This window comes from Salmo salar, chromosome ssa11 (genome assembly GCF_905237065.1).
Source record: "Salmo salar chromosome ssa11, Ssal_v3.1, whole genome shotgun sequence".
NCBI lineage: Eukaryota > Metazoa > Chordata > Actinopteri > Salmoniformes > Salmonidae > Salmo > Salmo salar.
In genome coordinates this window covers 10,458,062-10,483,033 of record NC_059452.1, presented here as the reverse complement: position 1 = coordinate 10,483,033, position 24,972 = coordinate 10,458,062, and the positions used below count along the sequence as shown (strand labels likewise).

The following is a 24,972-nucleotide window of genomic DNA, read 5'->3' as shown; positions in this document are numbered from 1 at the left end:
TACATTACAGTATTTTAGTTTTGATGCATGCACATAGCCCACTCAACTAACATCTCTGGAATGCAGATGTTGCGCCTTTGTGAACTACGTTTTCGCACTGTCATTATTTCCGTTTCCACTTCAAGAAGCAACACTCTTTTTCGGGGCTTTGCATTTTCCACTCTCAACTCTTCCAGGCCGCTGGATTTGTAACCATTACTGAAGTCAAACGTTATCTTTGAAATGGGGGACATCGAAGCTCCCGGTACGACTGGACCGCGCCAAAGCGTCCTTCAAACGATTTTCCCAATCGCAAAAGAATTCGCATCTTCACGGAAAGGACAACTTCTTATTGCAGAAGTGGTAACGTAGCATTTCAAAGAAGATATGAGTGTCTTTATTTCCATTGTTTCTTCCGAATACTTTTCTTCGAAGCTGCCAAGACAAACAGATGCGTAGAAGTTTAGTTGGCGGGGGCGGGGTACACTCGATTTAACGGGTTTGTTAAACGCTCAAAAGTAGGTTTTTGTTAGGATTAATTTATCCTATCCTAACCAAGTCTTCAAACAGCTGTTTAGGTAAACTATATGGAAAACACATCCATTGAATTCTGCCCACATCTATTGAAGTCAATGTGTCCATCACACGGTTCTCATTTAGGCTAGGGAGAATTTTGTTTTCGTCAAAGGCGCTAAAAAATGATTTATGAATTAGTTAGCCACATATTTTTTTTTTTACTTTGGAAGAAGGTTTTAAGTTTACGACCGACTACCTTTTAATTCAGGTGAGAACTTTGATTTATGCCAGTTAAACGAAAGACATAATGCACATGGATAATTTTGGAGACATGTAGCCTGTAAACTATCATTCAACTACCATAGCCTAGTGTAGGCTAATTAATGTTTACACAAGAAAGCAATAGACCTTACATACAACAGTAATGTGTTCTATACTTCATGTGGTCAGTCTACTGTCGCAGCTCTGCTGTGTATTACTGTAATACTGGATAACTACTAATAGGTTTTGACATGATGTGCAGTAGCCTATTGTAGGACACATGCAATTAAACCAAAATGGTCATGGTAAAAATAAAATTTTAAAAGAGATAGTTTGCTAAAATTAGAAACAAATGAACTCCATTCATTCGTCAATGATTATTGATTAGTTCAAACATCAGATACCAGGAAGTGAAACAAGAGAGTGTGTCTGCTTAGACATCTACACTGTGAAAGGGGTCATCGCCAAGGATTTGAACAGATTGAACACATATGTTATTATCATGGACTCTCCTGTGTCTGTCATGTGAGATTCAGTTCCTGGATGTGCTGCGTAAAACAATGATCAACCCACTCAGTCTCTACTTAACTGACTCTGCTGGAGGGCATGTAGCCCAAAAGCTATACTGTATAGAATAGAGGGCTTTATTAGAGGGCTCTGGCTGACTGGCCCTATAAGGTAAAGGAATCAGTCTCCAAGAACAATGCAGCCTCTTTACACACACTTGGAATATGGTCCTCTCCCTTGTTTGTGCTAGAAACCACATTGGGTGCTACTATGACTTTAACCATTGGAAAACAATGGGAAAACTCACAATAAAATATGAAATATCCTGATTTTAGTAGTGGCTCAAGACAGCTGGAAAACATATGCATGGAGTTTTTCATGATCGTTAATAGCTGGAATGGCAATAATGCTGCTTAAGTCATTTAGTTTGTCGCTCGTAGCATCCAATTTACAAGGAATGTGTTGTGTCAGAATTCTCAGAAGCCAGTTTTAGATTCCAAGATTCCTAGAGAATTTACCTTGTTGCTTTACTATCCAAGGACATATTTGGTAAGAACTGTTCCTGCTATGCAGAAACATAGCAGTGGGTGTCTGAGATGAGAAACGTTAGCCATGTCAAGGTCAGACAAAAGGTCTGATAAGCAGTTCTGCTGCGCGTTATGAAGATATTCAACGTTATTCGGCGACGAAACACATTCTCAGTGTAAGATAGATGAACAGTGTGCTCAGGGTTGTATCTATGAAAGTAGCAGTCTGTGTTGCATTTCGGGGAGTTCCCACCCCAAGGTGAGCCTTGTCTATGGTTTTGATGACCCAGTGTAACAAATACAAGATGGCTCTGTGTAGATAACAGTGCCTGGGCTTGTCTTGTCCGATGATGTTGGCCGGGGAAACTCAGGACAAGGGGATGTAGGAAACAAGCACGATCACCAGAAATGCTTTACAAAGAAAACACAAACTTGTGATTCGTCGAGAGACCGCATGCTGATATTAAAGACTTATGGGGATCTTTGAAATGACACAGACAGTTGCATCTTTCAGGGTTTGTGCTCAACCAGACAAACATGTTTCATGATTAGCAAAAGTGAACAATTACGTTAACATATTTGTGTATAAACAAGCAAAAACGTTTGAACTCACGTACAGTGTAGGCTTAAAGTGTGTCTGTGAATGTCTGTGTAGGCCTGTGTATATTATTTGTCATTCAACAGCTGCATCTCCTTACAGCTTGAGACGGGAAATGTAATGGCTTCGGGTGACTGCAACATTTCTTGAAAGGGAGATTTTGGACCAAAGTAACTATAGTACGCCTTGCATTCTATTAGTCACTTTCTCTATCTCTCCCTCCCTCTGTCTTCTCCGTCAGGTTCTGTCCCTCATCGCGTTCATCTGTTTTGTGGCGTCCACGGCAGCAGCCTTTGTCACAGCACCCCTCATTGAGTTCCTGGCTGCCCTCTTCCTCCTTTTTGCCTATTCCACCAAATTCAATGAGCGATTTAAGGGATTCCACTTCCCCCTCATGGTGAGTATACACTGAGTGTACAAAACATGAAGAACACCTTACTAATATTGATTTGCACCCCCCTTTTCCCTCAGAACTGCCTCAATTCGTTGGGGCATGGACTCTACAAGGTGTCGAAAGCGTTCCACAGGGTTGCTGGCCCATGTTGACTCTGCCGCTTCCCACAGTTGTGTCATGTTGGCTGGATATCCTTTGGGTGGTGGACCATTCTTGACACATGCAGGAAACTGTTGAGCGTGAAAAAAAAAACATTTCTACCACCATACACCATTCAAAGGCACTTAAATATTGTCTTACCCATTCACCCTCTGAATGACACACATACACAATCCATGTCTCAATACATTTTGGCTTAATAAGGCTTAAAAATATTTTTACCTGTCTCCTCCCCTTCATTTAAACATTTTTTTTTACCTTAATTTAACTAGGCAAGTCAGTTAAGAACAAATTCTTATTTACAATGACATCTACCCCGACCAAACCTGGACGACCCTGGGCCAATTGTGTGCCGCCCTATGGGACTCCCAATCACGGCCGGATGTGATACAGCCTGGATTCAAACCAGGGACTGTAGTGACCCCTCTTACACTGAGATGCAGTGCCTTAGACCGCTGCGCCACTCGGGAGCAAGAGTGGATTGATTGAAGTGATTGAAGTGGATTTAATGAGTGACATCAATAAGGGATCATAGCTTTCACCTGGTCAGTCTATGTCATGGAAAGAGCAGGTGTTCATAATGTTTTGTACACTCAGTATATTTATAGTCCACTTGGGTACAGTAGGGATGGTAGCCACTGCTGACAAATTTAAAACAAATGTGAAACTACTTTTTCATTTGTATTATCTCTCTTTTAGGATTTTCTGCGCTGTGTCAGTGCGTCCATCATCTTTTTTATCATCTCCATAATATCAGTTTCAAAGTTCACAGACGGGGCCTCTAAAGCAGCAGGGGTAAGAAAAGCTCTTTGACACTATCCACACATCTCTCATCAAGCCTATGCCATGATCAGAGTTGTATCTCCTCAGCATTTACAGCACAGGTGTCAAACTCATTCCACCGAGGGCTGAGCGTTTGCAGGTTTTCGCTCCTCCCTTGTCCTTGATTGATGAATTTAGGTCACTAATTAATAACGAACTCCCCACACCTGGTTGTCTTAATTGAAAGGAAAAAAACAAAAACCTGCAGACACTAGGCTTCCCATGGAATGACTTTGACACCCCTGATGTACAGTATACACATTGAACTCAGAAGTTGTGTCTGGTTACTTCGCTGCATTACTTCATTGTGTCTGGATATCATATTACAGCTAGCTTCTGTCAGACAATTCACCCCCTTCTGGATTTACTAGCTGTTTCACGTTGATATCAAAGGTTCTCTTTTCTTCCACCCCCTCTAGGTGTTTGGGTTCATTGCCACCATTGTTTTTGCTCTAGATTTTTACTTCATCTTTAATGACCTGGCTAATTTCCTCAAACAAGGAGGGGACTCAGGTGACGAGCCACCAAGAACCTCAGGTAAAGCGTTCTTTCAAATAATGTCTAGTATATAGTATGATGTGAATCTACATTTTGTCCCCAATGCTACACACTGTAGCTGCCACAGTACCCCTCAGAAACATTCAGTCCTTTCCTGTTCTTCCCAGAAAATGGATACAGGAAATATAAAAAATGAAAAAATAGTGCTGACCCTCCATTCAGGGTTTTTTGTTTTTGTCAGTTCTAAGGACATCTGTTTGGACAGTTTAGGAAAACAAATAAACTTGCAGTTTTCTGATACAAATCATAAGCCACGTTGTGGACCACATGGCTCAAGTTTACTCAGCCAAGGGTCCCATAGGTCAGTGGGAGTGAATACTCATGGAGTGTGTTTGTGGAGTCAGCACGTCGTCTGTGAAAACCTGTGCAGATCGTTGGCTTCGTTCTGACCATGCTGAGTAGCTAGTCTATTCAATAAACAAAACATGGTGACATCTGAATTCTGATTTCTCATTTGCCATGAAACTGAATCTGAGCACAACCTAGTTGTTACTATGTTAATAACATTTATATTAACTCTTCAATCATCAATGTTGTATGTGTTTTTACCGATCGTGATTAGCTTCCACGATTATATAGACTTTATATTCATCTCTAACTTTAATTCCTAATCATTGCATGAGGATGTCAGAGACCACAGGCCTTCACTTCCCTCTTTGAAAGGGATAGGCAGAGGGGACGTGTCATTCACAGACAGACAAAGACATGCATTGCTTATACCCTCACTGTAAAAGTTTTTTTTCTGTGTTATAGAGTACAATGACTCAGACTCTGACTCAGACTGAAGAGGTTCTAGCCCAGGGACCATGTACGTGTGTGTCGTCCACCATGCCTGGCAGGAAGACATCCATTCTGCAGACGTCAACGGCATCCTGAAGGATTCACATTTCATTTTTAACTGACGTGAAAACAGGTTTCCAATCTCAGTCTTTAGCGTTTTGTAATGTTGGCACATACAATGATCATTTACGGTTACAGTATTATTTTCCAAATGTTCTAAAATTGCCCAAACTCTGAAATACATTTCTGAAGCTGTGAATGGACTGTGGTATTTTTAGTGATGGCTATTGGTTTACAGTTGCTCAGCCTCCATAATACCAAGAGGAGCATGGGGAACAAAGGCAGATGGCACTACATTTTTACATTATTGAAAAGATTGGCAGCTGGTTGGCTGGTTACACCATCTGTCCAATCATCATACTTGCTTTGCTTGATTTTTCATTTTCTGGTGTCCTTTATTGAAAATGTTGCTGTATCCGATGTGATATCCTAGCATTAAAATCATTTTGTGACAGATCCATGTTCACTGAGCTGAGAAGACTGACTGTGCATGGCACTTAGCTACCGCCTAAATGGCCACTTCCTGTTTGAATTTGATTTGTCAGCATAATGTTTGTCTCTTTTCTTCCAATTCCGAAAACTTTTAATCATGGAAAAGCACTAGGAGACTTTTGTGATTGTGTTTGAAATGTAAACTGCAAATGTGGTAGGACTGCATTCAATTACCGAAAATGGTACACCAAAATGTTTTCCTATTTAGAAGGGTTTTCTTACCAGGTTTGTACATCAAACATTTGTCAATTTACAGGTCATGTAAAGAAAAGAAGAAAGAAATGAGTTGATTTTCAGCCATTTGTAAGCTTTAATTTGTTTAATAAAAAATTAAGACATGTTCAACAGTATTTCCAAACCCATTTATTTTGAGACAAGGTTGTCACCATAAACTATAGTTTTGTTAAATCTACAGAAAATTCTTTACATACAACAATACAGATTTTAATACTGCTTCCTAGAGTACAATAAATACTTGTATCAGTTACAGAGCATTTAAGAAAATCAAGGTCAAACTTTAAAAAGATAAGAGCGGAGTGGTTCAAAACCTTGACACAAGCCATAACCTCTGCACGAAGCACTGTTGGTAAAGTTGTTTTAAGGACTTTACAAGAAACTGTAATATAAATACACCCAGCTCAAAATATTAGGTTATATTTACAGAGTGCTCTAGATTGTTAAGGACTTCACGAAGCATTAACTTGTATTGTTCCACTATAGTCACATCATTTCACTACTAGTTAAAGCAAGGATTACATATGCACTCACATGGCCTATTACTGTATGTTAGAGCATAATGTATTGCTAGATAAAGGAGATGGATCGACTACTGTGAAGTCAAGGCATAATATACGACTTAAAACAATCAACCCAGTCCTGAATAGAGAGACATAAATACACACATTTGATTGTCTATTCTTCACACAGTTTCAATCACAATCAACAGTTATTACGGTCAATTCATTCAAATTAAATCTGCAATTTGAGATTTGCAATGTCCCTGCCCTCACCTACAAAGTCATTAATTTAGTTAGGCCTTAAGATTGTTCCCACTGTCCTCACAAAGAATATTGGTTCATCAACTCTTAAAAACACAAAATATGATCACTTTGACAAAGATGGCATCTTTTAAAACATTTGTAAGATGTCCCACAACCAGGAGTGGGTGCACTTCAGTACATATAAAGCATCCACCGTGAGCAGTTCCTCTGGGGGTATCCTTACCCTAATCCACATATACATACAGTATTACCAGCAGGGTCAGTGGGATACAGAACACCCGGAATCACAATGTTGTGTAGATGTAAAACACGCAATACTATTTAGAACAAAAAAATACAAAGACCAGAACACATGTCAACATTTCTAAAAGTCCTTCATCCTAGACACATTCAGTACAAACTTGCACATATGAACAGGCTACATCTCCATAAATGTGATCTCAATGTTCCTTGCTCTGTTCGTCTGTACCAGAACAAAAAAATACAGGAAGTTAAATTGACTGCGAGGGTGTTTTATGAAATAAGATATATGATAGCGTATGCTAGATAAGATGAACAAGATCACACATTCAACTGAGATACATTGGTGCGCCATTCTGTGAATGAGTGTGCAGTGGACCCAATTATTAAGGCGGCAACATCTTTTGACAAATGTGTTGCCACATTTAAGTTTCAAACAGACAATAGAACATAAATGATGAGTCAGCCAATACCTGAGATGTGCTATGGACGCTGACCTCGACCAGCACCCGTTTTTCAGTATTTCGTTCAATTATCAAAACGTACCACCATGTTAGTAACGTACCACTGTGCAATTTGTCTGTCACTCACAAGGCCAGATATACTAGAAGTACAACACCTATAAACGTCGCATTCATACTCTTTAACCGTTCACAAATAGCACCCACACCAACTACATTGCCTTCAGAAAGTATTCACACCCCTTGACCTTTTCCACATTTAGTTGTGTTACAGCCTGAATTTCAATAAATTAGCAAAGAAAAATGTAAAAACACGTTTTCACTTTGTTATTATGGGGTATTGTGTGTAGATGGGTGAGACATAATCTATTTAATCCATTTTGAATTCAGACTGTAACAACAAAATGTGGAATTTGTCAAGAGGTATGAATATTTTCTGAAGAAACTGTAAATCAAAAGTCCTTCAATAAAAAAAAAAATAGTAAAAAACAAATACCTTCAATCTTCATTCAAAAGTCCATGTGGTTCGGTGTTGTGTATTAGTGAGATACACTGAGGATGGTTACTTTACATATTCTACGGGCGAGAGAGACAACTGAACTTTAATGACATTGTGGAACTGAACTGTGTTGGGAATGTGTTTCAGGAGTATCTGAGTTCATAAACGTAATAACCGGTTGACCTGCAGTAACGAATAAGCCTAAGCTTTTGGTCCTTTTTCTTTCAAGTTCATGTTAAAAAAAAGATCAATCAATTGAATTTATTAAATTGTTGTTCTCTTTGTGTGTCAGATCTGTAGTGTTAAAAAAAAAAAAATCCATATCTAAACAGACAGTGCTACCTGTACGTATTGCAAATAAAACACCCACCAAACCCTGTACAGTATGTGCTGGTGGCCACAGATACCAAGTCACACAGTCAAGAGCATTTACCAAACACGGGTGCAAGATTTCAAACCACGCTGAATTCAAAACCAGAAAAACACTTCATTAATATCAAATCAATGCTCTTGATGACTGTCGACAGAGGTAGATCTCTGAGCCAGTCTGTGTATTGGTACACTCAGGGGGATAGGGCTCTGGGTCCAGGCCTTGAGGGACTCTCGCCAAGGGAGACCCACAAGTAAAGAGGCTGCAGTGCTCATCCGTGGAGTGGGTACAGTGATTGGTTATGTCACTAGGGGGTAGTCGGAGAGAGGGTATGGTAAGATAGAAGCCCTAAATGTCAGTCTTGGTCTCAGAATGTCACCTCCATCAGGCCAGGTCAGGCCGTGCCTCCATCTCTCCCCGGGAGGCAGTGCGGGCTCGCATGTACTCACTGGTCTGGACCGCCACTGAGCGCCCGTCACCCATACGCCATCTCTTCACCGCCAGGAAGGTGTTCACAGCGTACACACACGTCACCAGGAAGCCAAAGACCTGCACAGGAAGTGACAGAAACATGATTCAACACAACAGAATTTCTGTTACTATAACCTTAAAATAAATGTAAGTTTCCAAGTGGTACAGGAGGAAATGACACCTCCCTCCAGTCCTTCCTAATACTCTCACTAGTAAATGCATCTCAAATAGGGACTACTGTATAATTACAGCAAGATATTTAGCTGATTAAACAGTAACACACAAAGTGTCTAATCCCTCTCCAAATCGCAGCCCTTTATACAGTCTACGCGCCTAAAGAAATAGACAAGAGTGGAATTTAACAAATACACACCTCCCACGACTCCCTCCATCCCTCCCCAGCAGGAGAGCCCAGGGATTTAACTGGCCCCTTCCAGGCCTGAAAAAGCCCAGGATATTAAATAGAAACTTCCTGCTGAGAACATCTGTACCATATACGACTCAGCACAAATCCCCAGGCCACCGGCCGGGCGCCCGTAGTACACAGTTCTGCTGATCCAGCCTCATGCACAACCACAGGAATCAAGGGACCAGCAGTACGTGCGAGGGCGTGCATGCTTTCTTATGTGTAAGGAAACGAGCAAGCCTTGCTAGACAATTCACATAATCTGAAAGAGATCATGGAGCGAGCGGTGCAGAGAATGAAAGGGAGAGACGTCAAAAATGGGTTGAGGGTTACAAAGAGGGTTAATAGTCAAAAGAGAAAGAGACCGAGAGAAAGAGAACGGTAGAGCAAAAAAAAGAATTAAACAGAGAGCGAAACGAGAGAGAAACCAATGAGGTGTGACCTCTCTCTCTCTCCTCTCTCCAATGAGGGGATTGGGGCTGAACTCCAGGGTAAACATCCATGTCACAGCTCAGAGCTGACAAGACAGGAATCAGAAATCAGCTCATAACCTCCAGGGAGGGACTGAGACAGTAAATAGTGTGGATGTGGCAGCAGCAGGGTGGCCAATGGAGCCATGAACATTCACTGTGGCTCTGCTCACACATCAAGCTCCCAGCACTTCCCTAAACATGAACACTTTGCACCTGGGCTGGCCAATTACTGCCTGGCCAACTGATCCTCAAACCTCTCACACTGTCAAGCAGCTTGATGTAGCAGCAATTCTATTTTGGATTTATTATACCGTAGGTGGGGAGGAAATGCCATATGGACTTGGTGTAATGCAGTTCAGGCTACCTTCCACAGGGAGGCAGCAGTTAACAGGAAATGCAGTATAACGTGAACAGACAAAGAAAAGAAAATCAACAGAAAAACTTCAGGGAGGCTTGTAGCTAATAGCTAAATGTCTTGCATTCGATTTGATTATTGAACATATCTCTGAACATTACATTTTATAGTAAAGGTCTCTGATGTATATTTTAGATACATATAGGCAACTCTTCAAACAACAGAAATCCAGTGGGTCATGTAACACCAGCCACTGTTCTTTGCGTAGCACAATAATGGATCAAAGAACTCTTTCACAGAGACGGGAGTAGGGAAGGGAGGATGAGGGGGTGAAAGGAGAAAGACCAGACCTCAGCCTATGTTTCAGTGGTATACATCTGAGACAGACTAATGAACAGGGTGGTCACTCCTGAGAAGGCCCAGGTCAGGGGTCACAGGGAGTGACCAGGATGAGGATGCAGTGGGGCGGGACGGGGAACCCACCACTGCTGCGATCTCGGCTCCGGACTTGTGGTTGAGAGCAGCCAGGACCACAGAAGCCAGGAAGAAGAAGAAGGTGCTGGCTGCTGTGTTGACCAGGTCCTGTGGCGACAGACAGACAGACCACGCATATTAATTAACAGGTCATGTTTAGACTGATAGTTACTGTACATATTGTATGTAGCAAGGAGTTAGTACTAGTTTATCTCACCATGTTGTGCAGAGACAACGTTGAGTAATGTTTTAGGGTCATATGATTTAACAACTTTAAAAACCATCCCCACCCTAAAAGAAAACAAAAAAACAGCACTATTTCTCAAAGGAACCTCAGATCACTCATCCAGCAATTATTTACAATGAATGTCAATGCGTAAAATGGCTTCGGTATACCACCCCTGCCTTGTCACAACACAACTGATTGGCTCAAATGCATTAAGAAGGAAAGAAATTCCACAAATTAACAAGGCACACATTAATTAAAATGCATTCCAGGTGACTACCTCATGTAGCTGGTTGAGAAAATACCAAGAGTGTGCAAAGCTCTCATCAAGGCAAAGGGTGGCTATTTTGAAGAATCTCAAATATAAAATATATTTTTATTTGTTTAACACTTTCTTGGTTACTACATGATTCCATGTGTGCTATTTCATAGTTTTGATGTCTTCACTGTTATTCTACAATGTAGAAAATAGTAAAAATAAAGAAAAACCCTGGAATGAGTAGGTGTGTTCACACTTTTCACTGGTACGGTATGCTCATGCTGTATTTCAGAATTGTAATATTTAAGTAACATATAAAGATATAATTTTTTGAGTTTCTGTCATATCAAAGTTGCATATTTAGAGTCTCTGTAACCCACATCATTGTCATACTTGTCAATCCATCAGCTATCTACATTTTTGGAATTGTTTGTGCTGTTCTCTGTTGATAGTAATTGGCGCTGAAGCCAATCACTGAAGGTCCTTGTACAAGGAACTTATTATTCACATGAACATAGGACACTGTGTCTCCGTGAGCTTTCAAGATGTGTTGTTCTGGCTGGCTGACCAGTCCTTCAGTGTATGCTTAATAAATGTTTCAGCATGACTGGGGCAAGGCCTCCCATGTGAATTGTTGTGATGGGAGTCATAACCCACATCGTCTCACATGACACCAACTCTCTCCCACAGACTCACTGGAGAACCAGACTCAAGACTGAACACTAGCCAAGCGAGACCCTCAAAACCAGAACACTGGCCAAACCAGACTCAAGTCTCCATTTTTTGCACCAACACACATGTACAGCTCAGACCACCAAACCACACATATACTGGAATCAATCAGAGACAAATCAAGCCTGAGTCTCACACTTGGCTTCAGATGTAGGGCAAATCCGTTCTAATGCCTCACTCCCTGTATGTGTGGCAGGTATAGAGAGTGTGTCTGAGTGTGATCTGTTCGGCAAGATGTGTGAAGAGAAAGCAAACGGTGCTCATTGGGATGTAAAACTGTGAAAAGTGCTGTTTTTCCTGGGGTTTAATCTGTCTGATGTGTTTCTACAGCGGCGCTAGGCTATCTCCCACTGGACACACCGCCATCACCAACACAATAGTAACAGCACAGCATACACTGGTCCAACTGGAGTTACTGGACTGATTTATCAGCGTCAATACTGCCATGCTCCCTCTACTACACACACCAGATCCAGCTCACCCTAGATCCAGCTCACCCCAGATCCAGCTCACCCTAGATCCATCTCACCCCAGATCCAGCTCACCCTAGATCCATCTCACCCCAGATCCATCTCACCCTAGATCCATCTCACCCTAGATCCATCTCACCCAGATCCAGCTCACCCTAGATCCATCTCACCCTAGATCCAGCTCACCCCAGATCCAGCTCACCCCAGATCCAGCTCACCCTAGATCCAGCTCACCCCAGATCCAGCTCACCCCAGATCCAGCTCACACTAGATCCAGCTCACCCTAGATCCAGCTCACCCTAGATCCAGCTCACCCTAGATCCAGCTCACCCCAGATCCAGCTCACCCCAGATCCAGCTCACCCTAGATCCAGCTCACCCTAGATCCAGCTCACCCTAGATCCATCTCACCCAGATCCAGCCCACCCCAGATCCAGCTCACCCCAGATCCAGCTCACCCTAGATCCAGCTCACCCTAGATCCAGCTCACCCCAGATCCAGCTCAGCCTAGATCCAGCTCACCCTAGATCCAGCTCACCCCAGCACAATACTCTCTGGGAGAAACCATTCCCACATTCCACATGCACAGCAGCGGTTTGTAAAGCAGTAGCAAAAGATGGAGCGCCTGCCTTTAAATACCCCAGTCAAACCGCTGCCTCTCGCTTTCTCTCTCTCTCTCTCTCTCTCTCTCTCTGCAGAGTGACACACTTCTCCAACCCCTCCTTCAACCTCAGCCCCGAGGCAGAGAGGCAGGCAGGCAGGCCGCTTAGACTTACTGGCTTCTCTGGGAGACGGGGAGATGTCAGCAAGCTCAGCATTTGGCAGAGCAGGCCGGGACTCTCTGGAAGCCAGAAAGTGTGAGTGTGTTAGGAGTGGTCTTTCGATGAGGAGGGCTGTCGAGGCTCTAGTAGCTATATCCCCTTCAAATGGCTCTACCAAATGTTTTCAGCTGCGTGTTTATGCTGATTTAGACAAGGATTAAGGCAACAGGAAGCACGCATATCCAGACAAACTCTCTGAAGTGGGGGTAGACTTCATGGAAGAAGAGTTACCAAAAACACATTGCAGAATACATTCAGTTCAACACTCTTTTCGGGGGGGGGTGTAAAATCGATAAAAAGAGAAGCATAATTATTGCACGTCTTCTGCTTGGGTGGCAAAATACAGGGCTAAAACAACTGCAGTGAAAAACTTTTCATGGAACACCCTCTGAGATAACTGAGTGAAAATAATTTGAATGTAAGAGAGGAGGTTAATCACAATAGCAATGACTGGACCCTGCTAGGTAAAACAGCACGGGGCCTGACAGAGACGTGCCTTGGCACAGACAGCAGAAACTACTAATGCACACACAGACAGGACGGCATTGCACACTATTTCAACAGATGCCAAGATTCAAGGAAAATAAACCATACAGCTACATATTCAAGAGGAATGCACGGTTTAATCAGTAGTCAAGCAAAGTAAATAAATAATACGTTGTTTGTGATTTGCCACAGGTTCATCCATCAAAACAGAAACCTTCGCTCCACACAAGCCAACACACTGCCTGATTTCCATAAAGAGCTGGCGCAGCAGGATCTGCAGTAAAGTGAGAAAGGGATAACCTGCAAACCAGATCAGCATACAGTATGCTCTCACACTCAAAGGGAGACTCTACTTGGCACATGGTCAAAGATCCAGTCAAGAGGCCACTTCAGGTTCTTCCACAGGCTGCTATTCCACTCGTGCATGTACTGAGATTTCTGTTCCCAGCCTCCTCATTTCTGAGCAAAAACTTTCCCAGCATTCATTGGGCCAGCACTCACCCACATTGAAAACTGGCAGTGTGTGTGGTCACCCTTCTCTGTGCTGTCTCTCCCTGGCATGACAGTTGGTCATTTGAAAGTCTTTGTGTGGAGAGACAACAGAGCAAGCCAGCTGAGACAATGCATGGCCGTTGTGGCAACGCCACAAAAAGAGAGCCAGTCTCTGCCTAGCACAAGACAGACCAACGCCACCCAATCCAGAGACACGGCGTCACACAGATCACCGAGGGGGCAGGGAGAGAAAAAGAACACTAATAATACTGAACTCACTCCCCTCAGCTAGAGCCAACAATGTATCGGAATAATCAAATGACCTCTAACCAAATGTGACATTTCCAGGAGCCTTCACTCACCAACTCTTTCGTAAAGGTTACCTCAGAGAGCTTTATTTAGAGCATTACCAAACATACCACCGAACACAGGTTTGAGATGACAGGGTCAAATAGCACATCGTTAGAATGAGATATGGACATATTGAATTATGGAGATACAAAGATGTTGTGTTGACATGGTGCAGCGTTCCCATCTTTTTCGAGGGTCCTGCATACCCACCACTGACATTTGCTATGACCGCATTTTTTTGGACTCATTTGTCACCCACATTTTATAGGCAAGTGCACTTTAAGCAAATTCAGTTTACCCTCAGTTCAACTGATCAACTTTTATTTGATCAAACGTCATGTCAAGTTGCTATTGTACCTATATAATAGCACTGTATTTAAACTAGTCACAAAACTTTAGTCTCAAAACAAAGAGACCAACCCTTATCGACATCTAAACCAGACTCTTGCCTCCAGTAAGAGGATGTGATTGGTCGGTGTGCGTTGGTGGTATACACACCGTCAGGCTCCAGTTGACGTGGGGCACTTTGGTGTGCAGACTCAGGCTGAAGACGAGGAGGAGGACGCCGGTGACTACAAAGGCACTGCAGCTCACAAACTCAAAGAAGTAGACCCCTCCGCAGGGTAGGCACAGCATGATGGTCTCTATGCAGATGAAGGCTATGAGGGCCAAGGCCTGCAGAGAGGGAGGAGGAAGAGGGACAGGTCAAGAACAGCCTTAAAATAAAACTATAAACATACAGTCCTACTGTAGAGTGGGTAGAGTGTGTGTCGTTATGATACTACCCACATCAACCCATACAAATCCATTCAGTCAGAAGGAGTATAGCCAACGTTCGTGAAAACCACAATTGACACAGGACCGCTTGCGTTTCTATATTGTCAATTCGTCATTTGAGGCATGCCAGGGGTTAGCCATTTAGTCACGATAACTATAGATCAACTAGTGACACTAACCACGTTTCCTTCACCGTACACCAACATTTCCAGAACTTTGATGAGACTGAGGTGACTGGTGCTGATGGAGTGGCATTGCCTTGGGAAGTGAGTGAGAGGAGCCCACAACCTCACTGCGAACAGTTAACTGATATATTTACCCTCCCATTCATCACTCCACCACAGTGATGGGGGAGAACTCGGAGGTTAATGTGTTATTTAGGGTCTCCGTTGCAATCAGCCGGACTCTCCACAAACCTCAGACCAGCAGATTGCAGGTTGGTCCGCGTGAGCCTGGGGGGAAATAGAACCACCGCCATCACCACGCATACACATTCCAGGCTTTGTCCCATCTGGGCCGGGCTCAGACCGGATCTAGTTGCCTGACAGATCTAAATAAAGAATCTGTTCCTTCTGGGATAATGGGCCCAGTCCAGCTTGTATCATCAAAAAATGTATGAGCTCTGTGACAGGAAGTCTGAGAATTACAGGCATGCTAATGCACACACTTAGCACCCTTGACATGTATACATTCACACCACCTTGAGAAAGCTAACAGGTGGGTAATGGACCATTCCCTAGTCACATCACTCAGTGCCTGAGGAAGAGAGAGAGATACAACTATTTTGGTATCATCATCAAAAGTGACATCACACACACACACACACATACACACGGAATCTCTTTCCTTTCTTTCTCCCTCTCCTCCCACCACTTTTCAAAAGGCCCGTTCCTAAGGGGAGCCTTCAGGTGTCTTATGCAGATGCTTGGTTTCACAGCTTTGACAGGGAAGTCACATGACTTCACGACAGTCTACGGCTCCCCACATGGGACTTGGGACAGCCAAACGTCTGAGGATCTGCTTACAGGCCAGAACTCTGAAAGCACCAAGTCTGGGATTTAACCTAAAGAATCCATCCCTAACGAACCTTATCAAGAAGCCATGAGACACACAGATTTGCACACGCGTACACTTCATGCTGTTTCTATAATGTCCTGCTCAGATTTCTTGTCTGTTTTCCATGCTCTTTTGAAATGCAGATTGAGCCAGGCCTCTCTGTGAAGAGCCAGCTCCTGTTTTGTACTGGTTAAATGGAAAGGGTGATTGACAGACAACGATTTCCATGGCAACAGTGGGACTTGAATATGCAGATTCGCCTCCCTTTTTAGCCGTGATATTATCTTTAGACAGAGCAAAACATCTCACCTCTGTACAATTATCTGTAATGGCGTTGGAGACAATATGAATCCTATGATTTATGTGTAAAAAATTACCATAATTATGAAGTTGGACAAAAGACCAATCCGTCTGTAATATTAAAAATGTTAATGGGGCAGTGTCAAGGCCCAATCCATCCTGTCTTTTTCTGGGTCAAACACACTGCTGATCAGAAGCCACTCTTTTCCCTCTCCATCCAAGTCATATATTATCCTGAAGAACAAGTTTGTGATACCTTAAGGATGAGTTAGTTATCCATCTGACAATGACAGTTTTCTACAGAATAGAAACCGTTTCCGATTCTGTCCACGTCCGAATTTGCTGCAAAACTGGCATCTTAGTTGCCTGAGATAGGAGACAACGGACATGAGAAGTGAAGGGAGTAAATAAACCAACCAGTATATTGGACCAGATGCTGATGGGAGCAGCAGGGAGCCATCTGGTCGTGTTTCTTCTGACCAGCTCCCCTCCTTTCCTCACCTCTCCTCCCCAGCCCCGGGCTGTGTCTTAAACCTGCCAGCCCGGTGAATGAACAGAACAGGGGACGGTAACAGGGCTTCTCATCACAACACTCCTCTGTTTCTGACACATAGAGTTGTTGAGGCAGGAGAGCACTTCGGCTACACTCCTGACAGGTTCTCTGGCTAACCACCCTTCACACGTTACACATCTGCTGCAATTACAGCCTTGCGAAGGCCAAACACTGCACTCAATCTCACGCGGACACACAAGCATGCACACAGTCACGTGCATGCAAACGTATTATTATTTCAGAGCGGCAAATCTTTGTCAAGGTCACACTTACAGTAGGTACCTCTGCGAGGAATTCATTCGGGCCTGTGTCTTTCTCTGTGGCAGCCAATTGAAACCGCATTAGAGCTGTGTTTGTCTGGGTACACACAGCGTGACATTACAACATGGACGTGTCCAGACTGGGGGTGGATGAAGTCATCGCTGAGTCGTGATAAAAGCAGCCCTTCCCGGGCTCAGTGTGGAGCAGGTGTCAGACAGGGAGGGGGGAGGGGATGGGGTTACTATGCATGCTGGGTAAGCGTGTAACTAATGATTATATGTCAACCTCCCCCCACCCTTCTCCAAATTCTCCCATTCTTCATCTCAGGGATTAGGTACATTGAGAGTTGCTTGCAATGGCCACTTGGGAGTCAGATTCCAGTCTTGTTCACCATCTGTTGTGGCCAGAAAATGAATGGAGAGAAACAGAGGAGTGCAAAAATAACCGTTTTTCTACTGTTTCTTGACGCCAGAGATGTCTGCAGAGCCAGAAACTCCGCCTGTCATGTGTGTTTGTTAAAGACCAGTCTGAGAGAAACACTAGAACAGAACACACAGTCTCTCCAGAATGGGGAAGTTCAAGCTGACACGGCGCAGCATCTGGTAAATTCATTTAGCTCCATACACAGCCTACAAAAAAGGGCCTTCAATAATATTTAACTTTCCCTTGTTAAAGCACCACAAAAAGATATCTACATTACAAGGTCCATTGACACAAGTGAATAGCTATGTAACAACTTAATCCAAACGGCAACACTCTACAAAAGAGATGAAAAGGGAGTTTTATTTTGGTATTATAAAGGCCACAGTGTAAATTACATTATGAACTGTCAAAATCTGATTGGTAAGAGCTGATTGGGTTAGAGCTGACTGGGTAAGAGCTGATTGGGTTAGAGCTGACTGGGTAAGAGCTGATTGGGTTAGAGCTGACTGGGTAAGAGCTGATTGGGTTAGATGACTTCAGCTCTGTGGAAATGCTTAGAGGAGATGAGATCCACAAAAAGCCTGTTGTCACGAGACTTTTCACACCCGTGTAAAGTTTCATCATAGACTGACACAAAGAAAGGTTCTCTGAAAGTGATAGCACCAGTATCCTGGGACTACTGCTTCTCCCAGTAACACCAAGTCAACCTTCAGAGTGTTTATGTTACAACATCCTCTACGGGACCAGAGACCAAGAGGGTGTGGCTGTAGGAACAGTTCCCATAGTAAAGTCCTCAGGTTGAGGTAAACATGCTGACGGGAGGAGGGTTTCACCTCAACTTAACTAATGTGACATATACTATTACACACAACCCTCCTGATTTGACCAGCAAGGTTAGCACCCGAACATTCCTCTTTACTAGCCCACAAAGTATGCTTTTTGATTTATAGCTGAAATCGGATGTGATTTTATGTAACTGAATAGCCAATTAGGGAAGGATAACTTTTCATCATCAAACTTCCCTTTAAACTAGGCTTAAGTCCATTATCACTAGTTTAATTTAATTCAACAATATCAATCATCAACTCTGCACTAATGCGGATTGAACTGGGATGATCCATTAACATTGAGAGTGCTTTTGTTCAGGGAAAAACTGGGCACATTTGCAGATGAGTTACAATGAGCGGTGTTTTGAGGCCCTTCAAGTCAGTCAATCATTGTCCAGCGGCAGTGGAAAAGGCTGTGGCATAAATACACTCCAAGGTCAACTGACAGTCAAACCGAGCCTAAACATGTGAGCTCTGCTATTGTAAAACTATCATGGTCAACCTTGAGCATATTTCCTCATTGAGCTGCCGTGAGTAAATGTAAGGAATGTGTTATCAACTCCTCTGTACTATCGTTCAAATGAAACCCCCTTACATAGGAAGCATAGCATAGCAAATCAAATCGTATGTCACATGCACCGAATACAACAGGTGTAGACCTTACAGTGAAATGCTTACTTACAAGCCCTTAACCAACAATGCAGTTTCAAAAAAATCCCTAAAAAAAGTAAGAGATAAGAATAACAAATAATTAAAGAGCAGCAGTAAATAACAATAGCGGGGCTATATACAGTGGGTACTGGTACAGAGTCAATGTGCGGGGGGCACCGGTGTCGAGGTAATTGAGGTAATTATGTACATGTCGGTAGCAGCAGCGTAGGGTAACCATTTGTGGGTAGCCATTTGATTAGCTTTTCAGGAGTCTTACGGCTTGAGGGTAGAAGCTGTTTAGAAGCCTCTTGGACCTAGACTTGGCGCTCCGGTACCGTTTGCTGTGCGGTAGCAGAGAGAACAGTCTATGACTAGGGTGGCTGGAGTCTTTGTCAATTTGTAGGGCCTTCCTCTGACACCGCCTGGTATAGAGGTCCTGGATGGCAGGAAGCTTGGCCCCAGTGATGTTCTGGGCTGTACGCACTACCCTCTGTAGTGCCTTGTGGTCGGAGGCCGAGCAGTTTCCATACCAGGCGGTGATGCAACCCATCAGGATGCTCTCGATGGTGCAGCTGTAAAAACCTTTTGAGGATCTAAGGACCCATGCCAAATCTTTTCAGTCTCCTGAGGGGGAATAGGATTTGTCGTGCCCTCTTCACGACTGTCTTGGTGTGCTTGGACCATGTTAGTTTGTTGGTGATGTGGACGCCAAGGAACTTAAAGCTAGGGCTGTGTGATATGGCCTAAAAGTAATATCTACATTTTTTCAGAGGTTTGGACGATTCACGATATATATCTTGATTTCTTGTTTTTCTCTAAACAAATAAAAAAAGCCCAAGACCTTTTATTAAAATAAAAGAATATACAAGGCCTCAAGGGCTATTTGTGCAAAACAAATGAACAACACAAATGAACAACACAAATGAACAACACACACCCACACGTCTATTCTATTGTTTAGGAATGTCTGACCAATAGCTGTTTGAATATGTAATTTATATCATCATTTTGATTGAAAATGTATTAATTTAGTTAATTTGTTATAATTAAAACAGCCTGTGGATATTTGCTATTGGATTGGCAGAATGACACAACTACTAACACAGCCTACAGCTGGCCTGAACATAACTTTTTGAATGCACTTGGATTATCCAATGTCACACTTACCGATGGCGAGGTGAAGCCTGTGCCCAAAGCACTGCAGGCGGGTCCAGTTGTTCAAGAGCAATGCTTTTATCATGTTACTCCTGCTGTCAGTTGTCACGCACACCTGTCGGTCTTCGCTCATCTTCCACGATGCCAGAGAGTCTTTGAGACCCTGGGCTATTACTTCACCCGTATGATCATCGGGGAAGTAAGACTTCTGGAGGCAGACATTTAGCAATGTCCAGTCTTCATTTATGTAGTGGATTGTCAAACTTAGGTATAGCGCTGATGTTCTGCTTGACCATAGATTGGCTGTGGTGGAAAAATATGAAACACTAGCCAGCTTCTCTGCTACTCTTTCGCGGGTAGCAGTGTATAATCGCGGCAGGGCTTCTTCCGTGAAACATAAGACCTCTTAAACCCGAACCACTTCCATATTACTGAAAAAACATTGCTGCCCTTTTTGGGTATGATTTCATCCTCATGAGAGGCTGAGCTGGCTTCCTCACTTTCCATTTTGGTGGAACTCTTACCGCCGCTACATTTCTCCGGCGTGGTTACAATTTGTGACAGGCTGTCTAGGGTTGTGATTGGTGGATAACCTCTGTGCACGTGTTGTCACGTAATTGGGACATGATTCGACAATGGGCTGACAGAGAAGAGACAGTGAGATGCTGCATTTGTATAACGTTACAACATTATAACAGAACCTTGCTTCTTTGCGATAGACATTTTCCATATCGCGCTAAAACATAAAGTCGAATATATCGAGAAAAAAAACACTTGATATATCGCCCCGCCCTACTTGAAGCTCTCAACCTGCTCCACTACAGCCCCGTCGATGAGAATGGGGGCGTGCTCAGTCCTCCTTTTCCTGTAGTCCACAATCATCTCCTTTGTCTTGATCACGTTGAGGGAGAGGTTGTTGTCCTTGTACCACACGGTCAGTCTCTGACCTCCTCCCTATAGGCTGTCTCATCGTTGTCGGTGATCAGCCCTACCACTGCTGTGTCATCAGCAAACTTAATGATGGTGTTGGAGTCGTGCCTGGCCGTGCAGTCATGAGTGAACAGGGACTGAGCACGCAACCCTGAGGGGCCCCCATGTTGAGGATCAGCGGGGCGGATGTGTTGTTACCTACTCATACCACCTGGGGGCGGCCCATCAGGAAGTCCAGGATCCAGTTGCAGAGGGAGGTGTTTAGTCCCAGGGTCCTTAGCTTAGTGATGAGCTTTGAGGGCACTATGGTGTTGAATACTGAGTTGTAGTCAATGAATAGCATTCTCACATAGGTGTTCCTTTTGTCCAGGTGGGAAAGAGCAGTGTGGAGTGCGATTGAGATTGCGTCATCTGTGGATCTGTTGGTGCAGTATGCAAATTGGAGTGGATCTAGGGTTTCTGGGATAATGGTGTTGATGTGAGCCATGACCAGCCTTTCAAAGCATTTCATGGCTACAGACGTGAGTGCTACGGGTCGGTAGTCATGTAGGCAGGTTACCTTAGTGTTCTTGGGCACAGGGACTATGGTGGTCTGCTTGAAACATGTTGGTATTAGAGACTCAGTCAGGGAGAGGTTGAAAATGTCAGTGAAGACACTTGCCAGTTGGTCAGCGCATGCTCGGTGTACACGTCCTGGTAATCCGTCTGGCCCAGCGGCCTTGTGAATGTTGACCTGTTTAAAGGTCTTACTCACATCGGCTGTGGAAAGCGTGATCACACATTCGTCCGGAACAGCTGGTACTCTCACGCATGTTTCAGTATTACTTGCCTCGAAACGAGCATAGAAGTTATTTAGCTCATCTGGAAGGCATCTCTCGGCTGTGAAAGCTAGACTAATAAAGTTATACAGTGGCTAGGTCCATGAAGCCAACAGGGCTTGGTTGGCAGACATGATGAAGGTGAGATAAGGTGAGATAATAACATTCAGACGTCCTGCCCAGTGCAGGTAGACTGGCATGAATAGGAAAGATTGGAAAGACCTGTCGCATTCACACATGTAATTTTTTAAGAACAAATTGTCATTTACAATGACGGCCTAGGAACAGTGGGTTAACTGCCTTGTTCAGGGGCAGAACGACAGATTTTTACCTTGTCATCTCGGGGATTCAATCTAGCAACCTTTCGGTTACTACAATGCTCTAACCACTAGGCTACCTGCCATAATGTCACTGGGAGTTGTGCCGTCTCCACTGCACATTTACATTTGCCCTGGGTAATGGTGGTGAAAGACATGACTTCCTGTTTGACCTCAGTGTTTTGTTTGTTTTTATGTAACCTCTAGTTGGTCAGCTTCCTCCAACTATGACATTGTAATTACAGGCTTATTTTTGTCAGTATCATCTGACTGAGAAGTAAACATCCACCTGAGCATAGAGAGTTGCTCTCAGCACAGACTTTTACACGCAGGCTACAGATGTCTTTCTCAAAGACATATCGCCCCGGTGTGTGTGATTCTCTAGGTACACCTCTCCCACCGTTCTCCTTGTCAGACTGGTACTGTGCCTTTTCTGGCTTTGAATCCTCTGAACATCAAAACTCTTCGTACAATGAGTTCACTTAAAGAGTCTGTGTGTGTGTGTTGACCGCTGTACAGCACAACAGAAGCCAAATTACGTTCTATAAGCGCTAATGAAGCAATATTCAAACATGGCATCTTCTGAGTAGGGGGCTTAAGTTGTTTCCCTTCTCACTGTATGCACTTAATTACTTCCTTGGTTCCACTGGTTTGTGCAGACAGTGGAACCAAGTGCGAACCCCACTGTGCATACAGTGCTTCATCTGTAGGCTATGTGAGAGCACCATCTCTGACTGAGCAGTTTCGCACCAATAGATGGGACAAAACTCTGGCTGAGACGTTTCCTCTTGCAGCTGAATTATCATAGCTTTGGGAGCCATCATCTTCCTTGTTGTTGTTGTTGTTTTCTCCCTCCTAGACATCTGGTTTTAGGTGTACTGGCTCAAACCCCACATTGAACTATGCCGTTTCCCCTTCCTGTAAACTGCTTAGAGAAATGTTGCTGATTTCTTGAAAAGAAACTATAGTCATACAATTGTTATAACTGGTGTTGATATGGAATTCTTTCTAGTAGAGGAATTTGTCATTATTTGGGCTACTTCCATTGCAATATTATGTACTGCCTTCATGTACATATCAACCTCATACCTCGTTAACTGATATGGTACTGTTACTCCCTGTATATAGCGCCCTTGTGTATTTTATTTTTAAACTCTGCATTGTTGGGAAGATCTCGGCAGCAAGCATTTCACGGTAAAGTCTTAAACCAGTTGTATTCGGCACGTGAGACAACATTTGATTTGAAAACATTTGAAAGTGTAGCATAGTGGACTGTGGGTGAGCCACATGCAAACTGGGTTACTATTATGTCACTGTGGCTAAAGAACCAGGCCATCTCTCAAAAACAGACAAGCACAGGCTACACGCGTACAAACGCAAACAGTGTAGGTTACATCGCACATCATTTAAGTTTTTATATGCACATCTTTAACACGTCAGTCGCCTAGTCATGCAGTCTGTTGAATGATTTGACTTAATTATTTAACTTACCACTTCAACGGCCTTTAATATGCCAAAGTGTGACTTCAGGTACTCAAAGTCACACCTAATGCCACCCAAAACATTCCTTGAGTGTACGGGCTCGGTGGTGGGCTGGTATGGGCTACTTGCTCCGGAGATCATGGAAGTGTTGGAGGCCTCGCCATGAAACCCCTCCGCCTCCTCACTGTTCCTCATGATTTCACTGTACGCTCCTACACGCACCGGAACTTTTAGTACAGTAGCCCAGTGGATTCCTCACCGTTTGGCTTTGAAAACAAAAAAAACACTTTATGCAATACGCGAAAGGGAAAAAATAAAAACTCACTTTTGATGCGACGATCGCACAAGCTACTTTGTTGTGGCGAACATTTTTTTTACCGGGTAACAATGCTTATTCCGCGAATATTCCTCGTTGATCAAATGCTGCTTCCATAAAGAATGTGATACAAATTGCCTTACAGTTGCGCACTAGTGTAAGGGACGATTCTGGTTTGTTCTGCACGCACCGAAAACACCTATTCATGGAGTTGGAGAAACAGGCGAGCTACATTCCGCTCCTTTGTGATACTTTTATGTAAATATCAAAATCCATCATGGCCAGAAGAAACGAGACATGTCGTTTTTACACCATGGCGTGTGTAGCCAAAAGTTCTGAGCTGAAATACAAATTATGTTACGGTTGCTGTAAATGTAAAGTCTTCGCCCCCAAAAAACGGCACATTCCTGTATGCACACGCTTTAAAACGTATTTAAATGCTTGAAGACGCCCATCGGATATAGTAACTTATGGTAGTTTTGGGCCCGGGGGCAGTCTTTACTATCCCCGTTGATCGAATTGTAAATAGTGAAGAGCTTTCCCGATGTGTGTATCATCGTTCGTTGATAGATACTGCGTAGGTTTGCCCAGCAGGGCGCGGAGAGTGGTGGTCTATGATCGTGACGTGTACACAGGTGTACACTGATGATGCTTTGGCAGGTAGGCCCCATCATCTCTATGGCTTGGCCTACTGTATAGTGTTTGCAATAGTAGCCCGATTACTGTAACATATTACAGTATTCTGTTCATCCACTATGCAGTGGTCGTTTGGAGTGGACAACATATACCACTAGGCTACAAATCTCCAAACAGGCCAATCAACATACATGAAACAGAACAGGCAAAAAAAATATGCTCCGACTTTTT

The 24,972-nt window shown here is 43.5% G+C and overlaps 2 protein-coding genes across 2 annotated transcripts; one reads left to right on the top strand and one right to left on the bottom strand.

Moving 5' to 3' along the window:
• The first annotated feature begins 55 nt into the window (after positions 1-55).
• LOC106561983 (CKLF-like MARVEL transmembrane domain-containing protein 3) lies at positions 56-5,998 on the top strand. The gene is made up of 5 exons (XM_014126485.2): positions 56-342; positions 2,630-2,785; positions 3,641-3,736; positions 4,183-4,300; positions 5,075-5,998. The coding sequence occupies exons 1-5, from the start codon at positions 223-225 to the stop codon at positions 5,104-5,106; spliced, it is 522 nt and encodes a 173-aa protein (XP_013981960.1). The 5' UTR covers positions 56-222; the 3' UTR covers positions 5,107-5,998.
• Positions 5,940-24,694, bottom strand: LOC106561981 (CKLF-like MARVEL transmembrane domain-containing protein 4). The gene is made up of 4 exons (XM_014126483.2): positions 23,799-24,694; positions 14,738-14,914; positions 10,413-10,511; positions 5,940-8,773 (listed from the first exon to the last, which is right to left on the bottom strand). The coding sequence occupies exons 1-4, from the start codon at positions 23,982-23,984 to the stop codon at positions 8,609-8,611; spliced, it is 627 nt and encodes a 208-aa protein (XP_013981958.1). The 5' UTR covers positions 23,985-24,694; the 3' UTR covers positions 5,940-8,608.
• Between the last annotated feature and the right edge of the window lie 278 nt (positions 24,695-24,972).

Bases quoted from the DNA above. Each gene is read 5' to 3' on its own strand.
- LOC106561981 (XM_014126483.2), bottom strand. From the start codon at position 23,984: ATGAGGAACAGTGAGGAGGCGGAGGGGTTTCATGGCGAGGCCTCCAAC. The intron at 10,512-14,737 runs GTGTGTATACCA...CTGTCGCCACAG, and splicing joins ACGTCAACTGGAGCCTGACG to GACCTGGTCAACACAGCAGC. The intron at 8,774-10,412 runs GTGGGTTCCCCG...CTTCCTGTGCAG, and splicing joins GAGCCGAGATCGCAGCAGTG to GTCTTTGGCTTCCTGGTGAC.
- LOC106561983 (XM_014126485.2), top strand. From the start codon at position 223: ATGGGGGACATCGAAGCTCCCGGTACGACTGGACCGCGCCAAAGCGTC. The intron at 3,737-4,182 runs GTAAGAAAAGCT...CACCCCCTCTAG, and splicing joins GGGCCTCTAAAGCAGCAGGG to GTGTTTGGGTTCATTGCCAC. The intron at 4,301-5,074 runs GTAAAGCGTTCT...TCTGTGTTATAG, and splicing joins CGAGCCACCAAGAACCTCAG to AGTACAATGACTCAGACTCT.